Raw genomic sequence first — 21,229 nt, 5'->3', positions numbered from 1 at the left:
GCGTATATTGATTGGTTTGCACAAAAGTTATTGCGTTTACAAACTATGGGATAGATTTAGGGACTTTTCATTTTTTAAATATTTTCTACTAGTAATGGCGGCGATCAGCATTTTTTAGCGGGACTGTGACATTGCGGCGGACAAATCTGACACTAAGTGACACTTTTTGGGGACCAGTGTCACTAATACAGTGATCAGTGCTAACAAAAAAATGCACTGTCACTGTACAAACCCAATTCCAAAAAAGTTGGGACACTGTATAAATTGTGAGTAAACAAGGAATGGACTAATTTACAAATCTCATAATCTTATATTTTATTCACAATATAATATAGATAACATATCAAATGTTGAAAGTGAGACATTTTGAAATGTCATGCAAAATATTGGCTCATTATGGATTTCATGAGAGCTACACATTCCAAAAAAGTTGGGACAGGTAACAATAAGAGGCCGCAAAAGTTAAATGTACATATAAGGAACAGCTGGAGGACCAATTTGCAACCTATTAGGTCAATTGACAACATGATTGGGTGTAAAAAGAGCCTCTCAGAGTGGCAGTGTCTCTCAGAAGTCAGGATGGGCCGAGGATCACCAATTCCCCCAATGCTGCGGCGAACAATAGTGGAGCAAAATCAGAAAGGAGTTTCTCACAGAAAAATTGCAAAGAGTTTGAAGTTATCATCTACAGTGCATAATATCATCCAAAGATTCAGAGAATCTGGAACAATCTCTGTGTTTAAGGGTCAAGGCCGGAAAACCATACTGGATGGCGGTGATCTTCGGGCCCTTAGACGGCACTGCATCACATACAGGAATACTACTGTAATGGAAATCACAACATGGGCTCAGGAATACTTCCAGAAAACATTGTCGGTGAACACAATCCACCGTGCCATTCGCCGTTGCTGGCTAAAACTCTATAGGCCAAAAAATAAGCCAAATCTAAACATGATCCAGAAGCGCAGGCGTTTTCTCTGGGCCAAGGCTCATTTATAATGGTCTGTGGCAAAGTGGAAAACTGTTCTGTGGTCAGACGAATCAAAATTTGAAGTTCTCTTTGGAAAACCGGGACGCCATGTCATCCGAACTAAAGAGGACAACCCAAGTTCTCATCAGCGCTCAGTTCAGAAGCCGGCATCTATGATGGTATGGGGTTGCATGAGTGCGTGTGGCATGGGCAGCTTACACATCTGGAAAGGCACCATCAATGCTGAAAGGTATATCCAAGTTCTAGAACAACATATGACCCATCCAGACGTCGTCTCTTTCAGGGAAGACCTTGTATTTTCCAACATGACAATGCCAGACCACATACCGTATATACTTGAGTATAAGCCGAGTTTTTCAGCACATTTTTTTGTGCTGAAAACGTCCCCCTCGGCTTATACTCGAGTCAAGGAAAAAAAAAAAGTTCCCGGCCGCTCCGACAGGTTTAAGATTTAAAAATGGCGTCACCCAGCGTATACATGTCACCGCGCATGTGCCGCCACCGCTCGGGACAGGCCGGAAATAGCCAAACGTATACCAGCTGTCCCGAGCGGCGACGGCGCGTGCGCAATGAGGTTTCGGGGCCGGGCGGCGCCATTTTTAAAATGAAGGCGCCTCTGGAGCAGGTAAGTGAGACAGCCGCACTAGTATGCCCGAAACCTCTTGTACCATGCTTGCCACCCTGAATTCTCCTGTACATGCCAGCCACACTGCATTCTCTTGTACCATGCCAGTCACACTGAATTCTCCTGTACATGCCAGTCACACTGAATTCTCCTGTACCATGCCAGCCACACTGCATTCTTCTGTACCATGCCAGCCACACTGCATTCTTCTGTACCATGCCAGTCACACTGAATTCTCCTGTACCATGCCTGCCACACTGAATTCTCCTGTACCATGCCTGCCACCCTGAATTCTCCTGTACCATGCCAGCCACACTGCATTCTCTTGTACCATGCCAGCCACCCTGCATTCTCCTGTACCATGCCCGCCACCCTGCATTCTCACCCTAGGCTTATACTCGAGTCAATCATTTTTCCCATCTTTTTGTGGTAAAAGTAGGGGCCTCGGCTTATACTCGGGTCGGCTTATACTCGAGTATATACGGTACTGCATCAATTACAACATCATGGCTGCGTAGAAGAAGGATCCGGGTACTGAAATGGCCAGTCTGCAGTCCAGACCTTTCACCCATAGAAAACATTTGGCGCATCATAAAGAAGAAGATGCGACAAAGAAGACCTAAGACAGTTGAGCAACTAGAAGTCTGTATTAGACAAGAATGGGACAACATTCCTATTCCTAAACTTGAGAAACTTGTCTCCTCAGTCCCCAGACGTTTGCAGACTGTTATAAAAAGAAGAAAGGATGCCACATGGCCTTGTCCCAACTTTTTTGAGATGTGTTGATGGCATGAAATTTAAAATCAACTTATTTTTCCCTTAAAATGATACATTTTCTCAGTTTAACCATTTGATATGTCATCTGTGTTGTATTCTAAATAAAATATTGAAATTTCCACATCATTGCATTCTGTTTTTATTAACAATTTGTAGTGTCCCAACTTTTTTGGAATCGGGTTTGTACAAATGACACTGGCAGGGAAATGGGTTAACATCAGGGACAATAAAAAGGTTAAATGTGTTCCTAGGGAGTGCTTTCTTACTATGTGGGGGAGGTGCATAACTAAAGAAATACAGAGATCCGTGTTCCTGCTTAGCAGAAGCACAAGATCTCTGTCTTTCTTACTAGCAGAACAGCGATCTGCCTTATTTACATAGGCAAGACTGCCCTTCTGCCTCTCTCTGAACGATCGCTGGGTTTCCGGCACACATTGGGTCTGCCAGACCCGCTGATTGGCTCCCACTGTGTCCAATCACAGCAGGAGCGGGGCTCCGGGCGACACGCGCACATGCCTCAGAGCCCTTGAAAGACATCATGAACAGGCACGTGAATTTGCACTTAAGGGCCGCCCTGCCACGGTAAATGTACATGGGGCTGTCCTTAAGCGGTTAAAAAATCTCAAATTGGACCATTATTTTCAAGGTAATAAAGCTGGAATATACCTGGCTATGATAATTAAACAGCACAGGTCTTAAACAAAAAAAAAAATTCTCCACTTGGTGACTAGACAGCGTACTAAAATCTATAGTCCTGAGAACATTCCAATTAAATGTAGCACCCTCCTAGGTAGGTGCTAGGATTGGTAGGATTAGTGCAGTATAGTTTTGTTTCCCTGCTTAGCAGGAGAACTGCTAGGGAAATTTACTTAGAGAAGCTGTAATTGATTAGCGTAGTCTGCTCAGTGTGCTCAGCTAATGTTTAGTTCTGCCTTTGGTCACCTCTGTAGCCAAGTAACCTAGGAACGTTCTTGATGAACTCAGTAGGTGGACGCTATGCAGAACACAGCATGAATATTAATGCCACTCCAGCCAATCCCAGGGAGGGTGGTCCCAAAGGATGCTGGGAGAGGGTATGTATTCTTTGGGCACACTGCGAATGAGGTCTTTCCTGGAGAGAAGAGTTCCAGTTTGGGAGTGGGCACATTGCCTCCCTTGGCCCCTTTGTCATGTGGCCTTGGGTGGGTGACCTGACTGCCTAATATCAGGGAGAGTGACCTTGGTTCTACAGAGAGCTGACTGAGAGGGCTGGCTATTGAAAATCTGGTCTTGTATTACTGTTATAGAGTGTTGCTTAGAAGTTGGAAGGGGGCAACCAGCTGTGCCTGGACATTTTGTGAGTACAGACAACCTAAAGGATCTATCTTAGCTCCCTCATGGTGCTATAGAGTCAGCCAAGGGTCCAGGCAAGGGAACACTGGCTGGTGTCCTGAAGAGCTTTGTTCAGTTACTACTGCTACTAAGGGACTCTGCTCAATCCTGAAACTACTTTTTTGCTACTGCCAAGGAGAAGGCTTCTATATGCTATCAGCAAGGACTTCACCAGAGCCTAACTAAGAGATCCTTCAGATGTCCCCAGTTGTGAACAGTTCTATTTCTGGAGTATCCTACTAAACTCCATTGCCTATCCAAGTTCTCCAACAATAAAACTACTAAAAATAACAACCCCGAGACTAATCATTGAAGACAAAGAGTGAAAGTGTGTGCATCTGGCTTTGGGAAATACCTTGCAACTGGCTGTGTGATGAATTTGGGGAAACCTTGGGCAAAATTTATAGTGGCTCCTATGGGGGTAGCGCTACATATAAAGGGAATTTTACTGGTCACTGTGCAATCTAAATGGGATGGGCACACTCACCAATCCCCCTTGATAAAAACACACAAAACATCCAGCGCAACGGAGACCTTGACCCACTGACCTCTAAAGTCCTTGTAGGGGCGGGTTAGATAAGTAAAACTTCTTTGGATATTAAGAGTTTCCTGCCTAAATTGCAATTGCCTATATTTCCAAAAGACCAATAACTAAATATTTCTAGCCCTATCATGACAGCTGGAATCCTAACTTGTATTCATCATCTTACCTCGGGAAATGGAGCAGATGGATTCAATAATGAATACTATAAAATCTTTGGAGAACAGCTTTCCCTATACTTACAAACAAATATTCAATGCTGCAATAGTGGAGGCTAGATTTCTTAAAGCGGTAGTAAACCGCTTTTTTTCACTTTTACCTACAGGTAAGCCTATAATAAGGCTTACCTGTAGGTACAATTATTATCTCCTAAACCGGTGTAACGTGAGAATTACCTACCCCGTGAGAAAAACCTACCCTCGTCACTTCCGGCCAGGAACAGCTGAGCAGCGCAGCAGTGCGCATGCTCACAGGCCCGGATACGTACTGGAACAACTGAGGAGCGGACTAGTGCGCATGCGCACTAGTATGAAAATATGACGGTGTACCGTGAAAAAAACCTACCCACACGGCGGTTACATAAAACAGCTGTGCGCCAATACGAATCATCTCCGCTCCTGTCCCGGTCACTTCCCTGCTCTTGGCAAGTAAATATAAAAGCGGCTCTCGGCTCCGTGATTTATGTTTTCATACACCCGCCGCCGCTTTAATATTTACTTGCAGAGAGCAGGGAAGTGACAGGGACAGGAGCGGAGATGAGTCGTATTGCAGCACAGTTGTTTTAATGTACCCGCTGCATTACATACAGTGCCGTGCGCCGGAAGTGACGAGGGGTAGGTTTTTCTCACGGGTAGGTAATTCTCACGGAACACCGGCACGGTTTAGGAGATATTTGCACTGCATGCAGCTGCTCACGTGAGCGGCGCATGGGCTCTGAAGGTCCGGCGGACCTTCAGCTTTCCATGCCGGGAGCTTGCTGGAAAATGACTCCCGCGCGCATGCGCGGGAGTGACGTCATCGCGGCCCCGGCCAATCACAGCGCCGGAGCCGCCGAACCCGGAAGAGACGCCGAGGGATTATGTCAGCTCCCACAGCGGTGTCTGAGGGTCCGTGTCGGGGCTTCGTTCTAAGGTAAGTAATACATAATGAGCTAGTATGCGATGCATACTAGCTCATTATGCCTTTGTCTTGCAGGTTTTTTTTTTTTTCCAGGTTTACAACCGCTTTAAGGATAAGTTAGAGCAGTGGTTCTCAACCTGGGTTCCGTGGAACCCTAGACTTCTTCCAAAGGTTGCTAGGGGTTCCTTGAGCAATGAGCAATTTCTGCCTCTCAGATAAGTTCCCCCTGACACCATTGATCTATTTAGCCATCTGGAAGAAGGTCATTCTTCCCAATGTCCACAACGTGTAAGTAGCGTTCATACCACTGACCATCACACTAATGTATCATGAGTTGTAAATATAGTCATTTTTAAAAGGGGTTCCCTGAGACCTGAAAACTATTTCAAGGGTTCCTCCATGTTGAAAAGGTTGAAAAAGGCTGAGTTAGAGGCTATCACAATGATAGTTCTCAAGTCTCTTCAAGCGGAGCTCCACCCAAAAGAGGAAGCTCAACTTGTCTGCCTCCTCCCCCCTCCGGTGCCACATTTGGCACTTTGCGGGGGTACCTGGTTTTGACAGGTACCTGCTCCCACTTCCTGCTGAGTTCGCCTAGACGAACTCAGCCAGAAGTTCAGCCCTCGCCGCAGCTGGCCCATTGAGAAAGCACAGCAATATTTGTGCATGCGCAGTAGGAAAGTGGCTGCTTTGCCATAAGGCTTCACTGCTGGTTTCCCTTACCCAAGTTGGCGGTGCCAGTACCCGAGAGCTGATTCAAGAATCGGCTTGGGTGAGAACACCGCAGGATCCCTGGACAGGTAAGTGCCCTAATAGTAAAATTCAGCAGCTACTGTATTTGTGGGGGGGACTGGACCTCCGCTTTAAACCTATGACTGATCCCACTAACGTCTGCCGATCTTTCTTTTGAATATGGACATTATGCTTTAAACTCTTATGCTAAGATCTTTGCTTGCCAAATCTGTGCACTCCCCCAGTTGCTGGTGAAAAAGGATCAGGCGGCCTTGGTTTATAACTAGGGCTGCAACTACCAATTATTTTCATAATCGATTAGTTGGCCGATTATTATGTTGATTAATCAACTAATTGGATAATAACTTTTAGCGGCGCGCACTTGCCCCCAGGAACTGCCGTACAGGTATGGCGGTTTGCGCAGCCGAGTCAGCCAGTCTATCTGCGGTGGGCGGTCCGCAAGTAATTAAAATATTAACTTCTTAATATTATTTCTCCTTAAATATTGACAAAGAAAATATTTTCCCTAGGTCCATACTTACTATAACAATCCTGGTACAGATATTTCCTTTTTATACACTTCATTACCATTCTAAGAGTTTTGCTAATCTGACCTCCATGCTGAAATAGGAAAAGGATCTCCGTACTACATTTACAGCGGAGCAATGGTCAAGAGTTTGAATTTGGTCTCACATTGCACATTGAACTGGGAATCAGTGCAGAAGATGTTTCCTCAGATGGTATTATACCCCTTCTAGGAATGTATACCATAGTTTTTCTCTTACCCTGAGCCAGAGGCGTAACTAGAGCCTTCAGGGCCCCCGGTGCAAGAAACCATGAACCTTCAAGCCTTCAAGCGGATCCTGGGGCTCTTTACTCTCATTGCGGGGCCCTTTATTACGGTCCCACAGCGGGACCCTTTTACAAGTTTTGCAGTGGGTTCCCTTTCTGCCATCTTGGGGCCTCCCCACGTTGGAGGAATGCCAGGGCCCGGTCGCAAGTGTGACCTTTGCGATCCTGGAAGTTCCCCCACTGGTGTCAGTAGTTTTTATTTTTTGGTATTTTATTAGTATTAATTTTAATCATTTTAATTATTTTTTTTTTTTTACAATGTGACTGACTATGACTCTGTCCATTCAGAAAAGTAAGGAGCTGGTAAATTACATATTTACCGACCCCTTCCTGGTTCTCTATTGTGACACATCCCCTGCAGCAGCCGGCAGGAGAGGGGAGGGAGCACAGTGGGGGGGGGGGGGGGGGGGACCAGGGGAGCACACAGGGGCCCAGAGACAGCAGAACACAAGTGAACTGGATAGGAGGAGTGGCGGGGGCAGCATACAGAGGAACCAATCTCCTCCATTTTACTCCTGCAGCTACAGGAGGAAAAAGGAGAACAGTGATTTCTCTATATGCTGCCCCCGCCGCCCCTCCTATCCAGGTGTACAGGGGAGCCGCACAGGAGCATGGGACCCGGTTGTAATGGCAACCCCAGTAGTTACACCCCTGCACTGACCCATGCTGGAGAGCATACCTCCCAACTTTTTCATATTGGAACGAGGCACACCTATTAGAAAACGTATGTAGACATAGGACACACCCCCTGCCGTGCCCCCTTAACCACTTGCTGACTGCCTAACGACGATTTACGTCGGCAGTCAGCCCCTCACAGGCAACGTGACGTAGGTCTATGTCGCTACCCTGTGAGGATCTAGGGAGCGAGCGTGCGCCGCTGGAGGCGCGCTCCCGCTCGGTCACAGACCCCCCCGCGCGAGTGACCGTCCGTTACACCGGGATTAAGGCAGGCGGCTAATGTAAACAAAGCCGCCTGTCATTCTTCCCTGTGTAACAGCAGTGATCATATGGTCCTGCTATGTAGGACCGTAGATCTCTGCTGTAACATGTAAAGCCACATCCAATCACAGTTATAAGCACGCTCCTAGGGACACACTTAACCCCTCCTTCTCAAATAAAGTTAACCCCTTCCCTGCCAGTGTCATTTTTACAGTAACAGTGCATATATATAGCACTGATTACTGTAGTAATGTCACTGGTAACCCCAAAAGTGTCAAAAATGTCAGTCAGGCGTCCGATCTGTCTACCAAAATGTTGCAGTCCCACAAAAAAAAAAAAAAAACGCAGATCGCCGCCATTACTCGTTAAAAAAAAAAACAATAAAAGTGACAAAAATCTTTCCCTTAGTTAGTAAATGCAATAACTTTTGCGCAAACCAATCAAAATACGCTTTTTGCAATTTTTTTTTTACCAAACATGTGTAGCAGAAAACAAATTGGCCTAAAATGTTAAAAAATTTTGATTTTTAAATTTTTTTGGGGGGAATTTCATATAAACAAATGTGAAAAATATTGTTATTTTTGCAAAATTTACGCTCTTTTTTTGTTTATAGCGCATGATCAAAAAATCGCACAGGTGATCAAATACCACCAAAAGAAAGCTCTGTTTGTGGGAAAAAAAGGACATCAATTTTATTTGGGTACAGCGTCGCACGACCGTGCAAAATCATGCAGTGCCGAATCGCAAAATAGGCCCTGGTCAGGAAGGGGGTAAAATCTTCCGGGGCTTAAGTGGTTAAAGGAAAGTTTTACAAAAAAAATAAAATAAAAAATACTAGTTATACCCACAAGTGCTTTTTTTAACCACTACTATTCCTTCATCCTGGCTTTTGAAATTTACAAATGCAGCAATTTAGAAATTGGATGAAAGGTTTAGCACTGGGAAACACTTTTTGAAAGATAAAAAGTGCATTTTATATACAACTCTATAGATCAGACCAAAATGAGGGACAAATGAGGAGGAAAGAGGGACAGAGGGACTTTGTTTCAAATCAGAGCTAGTACCTCGAAATTAGGGACAGTCCCTGAAAATCAGAGACAGTCCCTGAAAATCAGGGACAGTCCCTTGAAATCACAAATAAACAGCTATATAACAATGCTAATACAGTTTGTATGTTACTAATTCATATTCTGTTTATGTTTAAGAAATCTCTGATACAAATTTCGTCCTGAAGAAGCACGCTGCGAAACGTGTAGACATACAGATCAGATAGGATTCTGCAATATATCATTTAAAAAATTGTGATTTTGTTAGCAATAACCTACACATTTCTCCCACTGATCCTCTGTGATCATTTGGGTTAGAAATAGTCCTAGGTTACTCATTTTAACCACTTTACCACCGGAGCATTTTGCTGTCTTAGGTCTGGGCCACTTTTTGCGATTCGGCGCTGTGCGACTTTAACTGACAATTGCGCGATCGTGCGACGCCGTACCCAAACGAAATTTATGTCCTTTTTTTCCCACAAATAGAGCTTTCTTTTGGTGGTATTTGATCACCTGTGCGATTTTTACTTTTTGCGCTATAAACAAAAAAAGAGCGTTTATTTTGAAAAAATAACAATATTTTTAACATTTTTTTTATATGAAATTCCCCCCAAAAAAGATGTAAAAAACATTTTTTTTTTAAATTTTTAGCCAATTTGTTTTCTGCTACCCATGTTTGGTAAAAAAAAAATCGCAATAAGCGTATTTTGATTGGTTTGCGCAAAAGTTATTGCGTTTACTAACAAAGGGAAAGATTTCTGTAATTTTTGGTGTTTTTTTTTTTAAAGAGTAATGGCGGTGATCTGCGATTTTTTTTTGCGGGACTGCGACATTGCGGCGGACAGATCGGACCCTTGACTGACATTTTTGACACTTTTGGGGGTACCAGTGACATTACTGCAGTAATCAGTGCTATAAATATGCACTGTTACTGTAAAAATGACACTGGCAGGGAAGGGGTTAATTTTATTGGAGAGGGAGGGGTTAATGTATGCCTGGTGCTTACTGACGTGTGTGGGGGGAGGTGACTGTGTGAGACAGGGACAGATCGGATGTCCAGCTATGCTGAACACTCCGATCTGTCACTCCCTGTCACTTAGAAGATCCGCCCGCTTGTGTTTACACAGGCGGGCGGATCTCCACACTAGATCCCCGACGATCGGGGCAGAGCATCGGCGATCACCGCTGCTCCTCCCCTGGCCCGACTCCCGCTGTGAATGAAAACAGCAGGAGCGTGCCTCCGGCGGCGCGCGAGCGCCGCCTACAGGGGAGGAGTCTGGCGACGTAGGTCTACGTCATCAGACGGGATCGTGCCACTTTGCCGCAGTACTATTCCAGTACTCAGTGGTAAAGTGGTTAATAATGTCGCACTGTTTTGTTCTTGGTTTATTTATGTCATAAATGAGGATTGTCTGTTCTGCCCTCATTTTTTAATTGTTTTGAATAAACATTATATATTTTACTAATTGTGAGTCGCAATGATTCATTCCATGTTGTGCCTTAGAAAGTCCAGTCCCTTTTTTGTGCGGAGTTAGCCGGTAGATGTTTCTCCAGTCTATAGCTCGCAACTTCTTTCCTCTCAAAATCAGAGACAGTCCCTCGAAATCAGGGACAGTCCCTCAAAATCAGGGACAGTCCCTCGAAATCAGATACAGTCCCTCGAAATCAGGGACAGTCCCTTGAAATCAGAAACAGTCCCTTGAAATCAGAGACAGTCCCTTGAAATCAGAGACAGTCCCTCCAAATCAGGGACAGTCCCTCCAAATCAGGGACAGTCCCTTGAAATCAGAGACAGTCCCTTGAAATCAGAGACAGTCCCTCCAAATCAGGGACAGTCCCTCCAAATCAGGGACAGTCCCTCCAAATCAGGGACAGTCCCTCGAAAATTAGGGACAGGTGGTAGCTATGCTAGAGAGACTGTGGAGAGAAGGGTACCCTAGTACATGTGATGAACGTGTCCCCCATTGTGAAAAACGTCTTCATATTTCATCTATAGTGCTGTAGGATGTTCTTGGAAGGCCAGAACTGGCTTTATAGGGACTGGACTCTGTATCAGTTGCCCTGGCATACTTCTGGAATGTTTGAAATACTGAAAAATACCAAATTAAATGTGTTGCTAATGTTAACATTTTATCCGCCCAATTGAGTAAGTAGGAGAAGGAGCGAGGAAGAGAGGGAGAAGAGGGAAGAAAAAGGAGGAAAGGAAATTTCGGTTGTTGTTTTTTTTTTTTTCTTCTTCTTTCTCTTGTATGCTTTGTTTTCTTTTTGCATATGTTGATATAGAAATATAGAAAAGGAAAAAAAAATGTTTGCTTTAGTTTGCAAGTCACCGTTGGTGGGATTCCTTGACATCGCACAAACAATTTAACCCAGAAATGAATTTGTCAATATGTATCCATTACCTCAAACTCCTGATGGTGTGTAGAGCTGATACGAGTTTTCCTAATCCTTCATTTTGAACATTACATCCCTTTAGATTTAGATGTTCTGTCTCTCTGCAGGATTCAAGGATGAAAGACAACACAGAGCAGTCTACAGGGGTGAGAACGATGCCAGAAAAGTCAATAACACTCTTTGATCCGATACATTGTAACACTAGCTCCTTATTCCTGCTCTCATGGAGACGGTAGAATACATTTAGAAGATCTCTGGAACCCCTGATAGATTTGTCAGGATTATATTCTTTTGTCTTTTTCTGGATCCAGGAGATGACGTGTTCAGATGCCTCAGAAGACATTTCTTCCACAAGAGACTCTAGCATAGATCTAGTAGAAGAGTCTGAGAGACCGCAGAGGAAACAAAGGAATATTTCAGCTCGGCCATCTTTGTACGATTCAGCCCTATCAAGTGATTCCTGTAATTTGTCAGGACTATAGTTAAAAAAATGAAAAAAAGCAGCAAAGAACTCCTGAAGAGTGATATGTAAGAAGGTGTAAGACCCATCAGGAGGCCGACCAGATGCCATCATGAGACATGAAAAGAGATCATCATTATCAGTTCTCACACCGAATGAGTCCAAATGGCCGCGATCAAATACAGTCATGTGATTCATAACTCCATATTCTGCCATCTGTCCGATAGATATCAAAGCCCGAATGGTGGTATAGTCATCTTTCTTGTGATTGGCCAGAATGTTGGAGACAAAGACCACAAAGAGCTGTGTCATTGTTTTGGGCAATGATGCCTTCAGGCGATCCGTGTTTGTTGGTTGGGCTCTGAAGCACATTGATAACACTGTACAGACGATCCAGCAGTATGATGGGATATAACAGAAAGTGTGTAGTGTGTCATTCTCCTGTACATAGTGAAAAGCCTTTTCTGAGAGTTCCTCGTTTCTAAAGAAATGTTCAAAGTAGGTCAGTTGGTCCCTGTGGTGGAATCCAATGATCTCAGTCATTTTCTGGAAATCCTTGGTGTTAATTGATGCCAGTCTGGTTGGACGGCTGGTTATCAGTATGGAGCAACCCATAAGAAGTCTATGTCTTACCAAACTATCCACAATCACACCAACATGTTCTCTCTGTTTTGGATCAGTAGATATTCTAGTTGAGTTAAAATCAATTTGGTGAATACTTTCATCTAATCCATCAAATAAAAACAGAAGTCTCTCTGGATGTTGTAAAATATTTCCAATCTGACTCTTCAAATGTGGATACTGTTGAAGAATTATCTTTTCCAAACTGATCTCCCCCAGTTTATTGAGTTCTCGGAATTTGAAGAAGAAGACAAAAGCAAATCTCTGGTAGAGTTCTCCATTCGCCCAATCATAGACAATCTTTTTCATCAGTGTGGTCTTGCCTATTCCTGGCACTCCGCTCACCATTACTGCATGTGGTACACATTGTGACTGGTGGCTCCAACTAAACAGCCTGGTAGGCCAAATGTGTTCCTTGAACAGATCAATAGAGACAACACTCAGCTTCACATAATGCTCATTCATGGGAAAATGTTGTGCTTTCAGTGTAAATCCTGGGGGTCTTGGCTCCACTAGAGTTTGAGTTTCCTTCAGAAGATGTTGCTTGTGCTTTATTTGAATATCTGGAAAGAATAGAAAACATAGTAAAGTGAACTGGTGATCTGATTTAAATGTTATGAGCCCAAATAATGATAAACAGACAAAAACAGCTTCTGCACTTCAGTCCCCCTGAGCCCCCGTTCACACTGGGGCGACCTGTGAGGCGACCTGGTCGCCTCACAGGTCGCCGCAGGTCGCCTCCCATAGGGAAGCTGCGGACCCGTTCTGATAGGAGCGACACAAGTCGCTCCGACTCAGAAAAAGGGTCCGGAGCTTCTTTGGGGCGACCAGGAGGCGACCGCCATAGACTTCAATGTTATGAAGTCCGTGGCGGCCGCTCCGAGGTCGCGGCGCGCTGCTCGCACCGCGACCTCGGAGGTCGCGGTGCGAAGTAGCGTCGCCCCAGTGTGAACGGGGGCTAACAAATCCAAAGTATGAAGTAAAAAACAAACTCTTCATATAACACAGCACTGTAAATAAATATACATATCAAACAATTATTAGTTATCTTATCCCATAGACTAGAGTTTAGATGTGGATAAAAACTAACTATCGACGGACACAGCCCTCCATAAATCATAACTACTGGGTTATATTGCCTCCTCCAGGGGTAGGACTAGGCCAAACAAAAAACACCTGGCTACGCCCATGGGCCACCCTCAGCTTGGTATATAACCCCCCTCTCTGGTCTAGGTAATCAGGTTAGTCGCAAGCAGTGATAGAAGTATCAGAACTCCATAGAGGGGTGGGTGCTGTGTCCGTCGATGAACTCAGAGAAATGGATTTTACAGTAAGTACAAAAATACCATTTTCTCTTTCGTTCATCAACGGAGACAACGCTTCATATATCATAACTACTGGGACATCCAAAAGCAGTGCCAAAACTAGAAGATAAGGGGGCTGGGAATAACCCAAGGCTAAACATAAGAGTCCTTAACCAGGACACAGGAGCCTTAACTGGGTCACAGGAGCCCTGTCTGAAAAATAAAAGTTTAAAGAAAAACACCCCTCAAACGGGAACAGCCCCTCTTAAACAGCAGTCTGCAAAACTTTGAGGCCAAAAGAAGCATCCGCAGATGCCAAAGTAGTTACCTTTTAGAACTTTGTGAAGGTATGCACTGACGACCAAGTGGCCGCCTTGCAAACTTGCGATATTGATGCCTGATGACGGAAGTCCCAAGAAGCACTCAGCGCTCGAGTAGAATGCGCCGTGACAGGGAAAGGTGAAACATGACCTTTAATAGCAATGGAATAGGCCTGAGTCACCGTCTGTCTGATCCATCTGGAGATGGTAGTCGAAGAAGCGGCCAACCCTTTTCTTGGTCTGTCTGTAACCACAAAAAGCGAGTCTGACCTCCGAAAGGACTCAGTAGATGCCAGATACACCCAAATCGCATTAACCACATCCAAGGTATACAAAGCAAATTCCTTGGGATGCGCCAGCTTCAGACACAAGGAAGACAACACAATGGCCTCATTCAAATTTAAATCAGAGACAACTTTGGGCAGGAATGATGGACAGGGAAGCAGAACCACTTTATCCCTATGGACCACTAAATAGGGACTGCAACAGGATAATGCTGCCAATTCTGATACTCTGCTGGCCAAGGTAAAAGCCACCAAGAATGTCATCTTCTGGGATAATGTAGGCAAGGAAATCTCCAGAATATTCTCAAATGGAGGTTTCTGGAGGACCGAAAGGACTAAATTTAAATCCCATGGTGGCAAAGAGACCATACAGGTGGAGCCGCATGTCAAACCCCCAGAATGAAGGTATGAACTAAAGAGTGTGTGGCTAGGGGTCGATGAAAGAAGATTGCCAAGGCAGACACCTGGCCCTTGATGGTACTCAAGGCCAACTTCTGATCAACACCATGTTGAAGAAAGATTAAAATCCGAGCTACAGAAAAGGGTCGAGGGTGAGCGCCAATCGAATCACACCAAGAAATGTACGCTTTCCACATAAAATGGTATTTCTTGCTAGAAGACAACTTCCTTGCCTTCACCATAGTAGGGAATCACTGATCCAGACAGACCTCTATCCCTCAGTATCTGGCTTTCAAAAGCCAAGCTATTAAAACCAGCCAATGTAAAGCAGGATGGAAGACCAGCCCTTGCAACAACTGGTCTTCTCTGAGAGGAAGCCCCCAAAGGACGTTTATGGCCACCAGACTGATTGGAAGATCCTTGCCCTTGATTCCTTGCAGGAATTGTGGCAGAAGCCTGAGCCGAGGATGACACTTGCCTTACCGTGCCCCTTGGATGCCTGCGGCGTCTGCCAGAGGAACCCGTGACATCGCCATGAACCCCCGTATCCTCCTGTGGAGCTAAACCTGCTAAAGGAGCTGCATGTAGGACTGTGCAAACAGAACTGTCTTGAAGGTGGATACCACCAGACTCAGAACCTGTATGCAAAATGGGAGAGAGACCTATCTGTGTGACAGCAGCCGGTGAATCACGGCCTGTGGTTCTTGAAATTAGTCCAGAGGAAGGACCATGCTGGTCAAAATTAGAATTAGACCTAGGTAAATCAATTCCCTGGACAGGGATAAGGGGATCTTAGGTAGTTCGGACATCACCTGAATCTTTGCAGGAATTAAATCTGCACAAAAAGACTCAGGACCTAAAAAAACCTGAAAAGGACAAGCTTTGTCCCCCCTTCTGGGTATCCCCAAAAGAATTGTTTTGTGGATCCTCTTGCCGCTCATGAAGGAGGTCCACAAGCCCGGAAACCAGTGAAGATGTCCCCCCACCCGAATAATGGGTGAGGGTAGACCTTCAAGCTGAAGGGGTCTTGTCTACGCGTCAGGAGAAGCTAGCTCGAGGTTACCAGACCAAGGTTGCTTGGAACCTCCCGGGGAAGATTTGAAAAATCTATTTCCCTTATTCTCCCTGCCAGAAGCACAATTATCTATGTGCTGAGAAGGAGGGCCCCCTTCTGCCCTCCTTTTCCTACACTATGGCAGGAAGGTACTCCCCCCCCCCCGTGATACCCTTAATGATGTCATCCAGGGTAGCCCCAAACAGGCGATCGCCTCGAAAGGGAAGATCAATGAGAGCTTTCTTAGAGGCTTGGTCTGTGGACCAATTCTTAAGCCACAGCAGGCGCCTAATCACAACTGCGGAAACAGAAAGTTTGGACAGCACAGGAGTTGTATCCAAAGCTGCATCACAAATAAACTGCAGCCCATGGACCAACTGGTCCGCTAAATCAACATAAGCATCAGGGACCGGCTCACCCTCCAGGCCCTGGTGCAAAAGCTTGGCCCATTCAGTTAGGGTCTGAGACACCAGGGCTGAGGCAAAGACTGGCCGCAATGTTAAACCAGCCATAGTAAACATGCTGCATGCCACAGCTTCTGCGTGCACAGAAGGGTGCTACATAAGTTCAAAGAGTCCTATGTAAGTAACATTTATTAAGTAAAATTCAAATAAAACAGTCAGTGAATCTACACAAGAGAATTACCACTTGATGCAAAGCGTTACATTCACCGCTCACCAATAAGTCATGTCTGTCTTGTCAGAAGATAGGCATAAACAGCTTGAATGAAATCAGGTAAACGGATCTTGCATTATTCACAATGCAGGGATGACTCAAGGCTCCAGAGATGGTGGATGGATTATTTCCATAGCTCCTGTTCTCCACCTGTAGAGAACTCCTATGATGCGTTTCAACCTTTTCAGGGCTTAATCGTAGAGACCCAAAAAGGGCGAAACAAGTCTGAAAGTTCCCTACAGGTAGAGAACAGGAGCTGAAGTGATTTTTTACTCATTTCATTCACATTCATGCAACAGGGAGCCGATGTCTGCAGGCAGACGATCGCTAATTTGTTGAAGTCTACTAGAGCCTGATAAGCTGATCCTGTATGTCTTGCACCAGTCTATTCAACATGTTGATCTGACTGATACAGGTTTGGGGGGCATTTGAACAGTACTATTTTCATTGTTTAGGGCTACCTATATGTATTGGCTTGTTTTGTAGCACCCACTGTTTGGTTAATTTTATTTGTTTAAGGTAATGTGAAAACACTTTTTTTCAGTGCTGGCTTGCTACTCACAATAGGATATTGTAACAGAACCACGACCCACACTGTGTTTGTGGGCTTCTGTCAGAATACCGCTTCCTCCAGTCTTGAACATAGATATCAGATATTACAGCCGCCCTACATAGACAACTAGCCGGAACTTAGCTTGTATAGATCCGGAACAACAACTTTCATTGAACAGACTCACACACATTATGTACCACACAGGAGGACATCCCCCTCCTGATCAGATTACCCTAACAGGTCAGGTGCCTGATTACAATATCATATGCAGATGAAATTGTGTACAAAAATATAATTAACATATCTAAGGAACAACCAACACAAACAGTATTCTTCTTGCCTCTCAGCAACTAACAGATGACAGGTATTTAATTAACTTGAGTTTATTAACTAGCAGACTTGCTGTCATCAAGCTCACAAAATACAATACATATTATTATAAGTGTAAACACATCCCCACAGTAGACAGTAGGTGAGTAAATTAGCACAATCAACAATGTGTGGAAGACAGGTGGTTGAGCTGATGATATTAGCATCTGTTACAAGTCTGACTATGCAGAGCAGTCCCCTATTGACAATAGGCAGCTAGGCCTTTAACATGGATCCTAGGCCTAGAGACTCAGAGTGTTCATATATTACTTCAGGTATATTGTTGATAAATATTACTGTACCATTTGAAGTAATCCAAACCATATTCTCAGTGTCCATTAGGTAGCTGTTCATTTTCTCTGTCCTCTGTGTCCCTAATAGACACAGGGTGAATTACACATGAGAGGGGCCTAGGGAGCTGAGAGAGGGATTTCTCAACTTCTCGAAGGTAAGCTGTGTTCCACAGGCCCCCAACCAAATTACCTGTAGAAACCTCTGCCATTTTAACCCTTCTTTTCTTTACTCTGCAGCACACTGTATTTATTAATGCTGTATATCTCACCTCTGTCCTATCCTGGTCCTGCACTTGAGAAATTGTGGCATAAAACTAAATCCCTCCAAGGCTTCACCCAAAATCAATCTGCCTTCCAAAAATCCAGCTCCTGCCTTCACACTGCCAGACAGACCTATTTCATCACTCTCCTCAACAACCTCTCATCCAGTCCTCGCATTTGTACCTTTAACTCTCTTACTTTGTCCTCCAACTCCTTCACCGCTAACTCACTCACTACCCAGGAAATTATCAAATTACTTAAAAAACAAGATAGATGCAGTTTTTCACAAGATTCCCATTATTTTCCATCGGATATCCCATCCTATCCTGTCCCATCGTATATATCCCCACCAAACATACCAAGTCTACTAACACATTCAACATTTTCCACCTTTGATCCTATTACCACAAAGGTAGTTGCTCTACTTCTGTCTGATAGTAATCTAGCCACCTGTCCCTGGGACCCCATTACCTCACAACTACTCTGCTCAGGCTACCTAACTAACTCACTCTGTCGCATTCTATTCTACGCTCTTTAACTTACATCTTCAACCTCTCCCTCGCTACCGGCATCTTCCCCATCCTGATAAATGCACTGGTCAGCCCCATACTAAGAAAATTCTCACTGAACCCCTCATGGCAGAACAACTTAACACCCACCTCCTTGATCCCTTTTACCTCAAAACATCTAGAATGTCTAGTCCACAACCGTCTGAATCACCAGCTACCAACCTTCTTAACCCATTGCAATGTGGATTCCACCCACCACACCCTACAGTAACCACCCTTTTAAAACGTAATGACTTATTAACAGCCAAAACCAATGGCCACTACTCCAACTTATATTCTTAGACCTTTCTGCTACCTTTGACGTGGTTGAGCACTCGCTCCTCTTCCAAAAACTCCACTCCTTCAGCCTCTAAACTCTGCTCTTTCCTAAATTTCGCATCACACCTTCAGTGTCACTCACAATTCTATCTGCTCCTCTCCTCCTCTGAAACATGGCTTGAAGAATCTAACTGCCTCTCTAGCTGCCCTCTCATATGGTGGCCTCTGCTGGTCTTACTCATCCAGACCAGTTGGATAAAAAGAAAGTGGCATTGAAATCCTACTATCTCCCCATAGTGCCTCTTTCAGGTTCTTCCTACACCTCCGTCTATATCCCTCCTTCTATTAATAACGATTTACTAGCCTCCTGGACCTGTATCATGGCTTCCTTGATGATGTCTCTGCTTGAATATCCTACCTTTTCTTCTCTAAAATAAAATAAGCACTATGATTCTTGCTGACTTAATGCTAACACCCCTGCTACCGTTCAACTTTTTGGCTAACCACAGTCTTACCTATCACAGCCGTTTAGTTTTGTGCTCAGTCTATCTTTAGCTTCGTATGCCTTTAACCAGCAAAGTTAAGCCTAGTACACACAATATCAGACTGCATTAGCCGGTTCAATAGAAACCTGCTGACATTTGGCCCGTGTGTACAGCAGCCGGTCCGACAAAAGTTTGGCTGCCTTCTGTTAAGGGGGCATAACCGAAAACATTTTGATGATTGGCTCTCGATCAGCTGTCTTAGCAAATGGCTGAGAGTGGCTGACCAGAGTGGCTCTCGTGGCTGAGAGTGCTGGCCAGAGTGTTCTGGCAGGGGGGCAGTCCCTCTGTCAGAACACAATAGCTCAGCGGGGGAGATCACTGTACTAACATCAGATTTGCTGGGTTGAACAAATAAAACTAAAAAAAAAAAACTTCTAATGTGTACCAGGCTTTATACATAAGAAGCTGTGCCATTTCATCCCTTCTCATCTCTATTCTGCTTCTAAAAACCTCTACAACCACAATCTCACCCCATGTACTGCCCTGATGTGATCACTTCAGTCCACATTAGCTCACTCTCTTCCTCCTTGGACATACTTCCTGCCCTCACTACACACAAAAAACACACAGAATTAGGCCCAACAACCCCATGAAACAGATGACACCAGAAATCTCATATACAGCCATGTTCTTGAGTGAATGTGGCAAAAATTTAGATCCCTGAAAGATTTAGCCTTGTATAAAGCTGCCCTCCTAAAATATGATTCCTTCTTCCATGCTGCCAAACATACGTACCTCATTACTCTCAATAACACCTTCTCACCCAGTCCTCATCAACTCTTTTTTACCTTTAACTCTGAACTTCGACCCCCCACTGCCACCGCCCACTAGCTTATTAACTTCCCAGGACATCACCAGCTAATTGAAAAACAAGACAGTTGCATTTTATGACCAGATCAACACTGTAAAGTCATCTGCACCAACTAACATACGTACCACCACACTCAACACTTTCCTTTATTGACCCTTTCATTACAGAAGAAGCAACTAAACCTTTTTTGATGCCCATCACACCACCTGCCCCCTGGACCCTATACCAAAACAACTACTCTGGTTACCCTCTTGCTCTATTTTGTGCTTTCTTACTCACATCTTCAACCCTCCCCACTATACTGGCATCTTCCCCCTCTAAAACATGTACTTGTCACTCTCATACTTTAAAAGCCCTCAATGGACCACACCAGTCTGAGCAACCTAAGACCCATCCCCTTGCTCCCATTTACCTCCAAAATCTCGAGAATGCCTGGTCTTCATCTCTCTGAGCTGCCTTCTCACTAATAACAACCTTCTCACCCCCCCCCCCTCCCCCACAGTCTGGCTTTTACCCTCTGCACAGAAACTGCCCTTCTAAATCTCACCAATGACTTACAAACTGCTACATCAAATGGCCATTACTAAGTATTTTTACTGATAAACCTGTCTGCCACCTTCAACAGCTTCTCCTCAAAAAAATTCACTCTCTTGGCCTCCTTTGGTTCTCCTCCTTTCTATTTAAAGCAGAACCTTACCCAAAAGGGGAGTTCCGCTTATTTACATTCTTCCTCCCCTCTTCTGCCACATTTGGCATTTTTTTGACGGGGAGCAGGTACCTGGTTTTGAAAGGGACACACTCCCACGTCGGGTCAGATCGTCGGAGGTTTGGGCTGTCTCCCTCCCACCTGTTCCCCATCCATCCATTAGCAGCCATGTGCTTCCATTGTGGAGACACTTAAATTAGAAAGTGTTAGGACTGCAGATAAAACAGGGTGCCCTGTAGTGGCCCTGCAGCTTACACATGCGTTTGCAAATGCGTGTCAACTAAACCCCTGTTCTTTATTTATATCATGAGACAGGTCTACTTGGTTGGTGGCAGACTGGAGGGTGAGTACATCAGACTGGGG

At 44.6% G+C, this 21,229-nt stretch overlaps 1 protein-coding gene across 1 annotated transcript in view; it reads right to left on the bottom strand.

The window, feature by feature from the left end:
* Positions 1–21,229, bottom strand: part of LOC309557076 (NACHT, LRR and PYD domains-containing protein 12-like) — a 139,645-nt gene that overhangs the window by 103,513 nt on the left and 14,903 nt on the right. The window contains exon 5 of the mRNA XM_082259682.1: positions 11,393–13,028. Coding sequence (XP_082115808.1) covers positions 11,393–13,028 — 1,636 coding nt within the window. The remainder of the gene's footprint in view (positions 1–11,392; positions 13,029–21,229) is intronic.

Source organism: Pelophylax lessonae (assembly GCF_965119305.1).
Source record: "Pelophylax lessonae genome assembly, chromosome: 5".
Taxonomy (NCBI): domain Eukaryota; kingdom Metazoa; phylum Chordata; class Amphibia; order Anura; family Ranidae; genus Pelophylax; species Pelophylax lessonae.
This window is presented reverse-complemented; position numbering and strand designations above follow the sequence as displayed.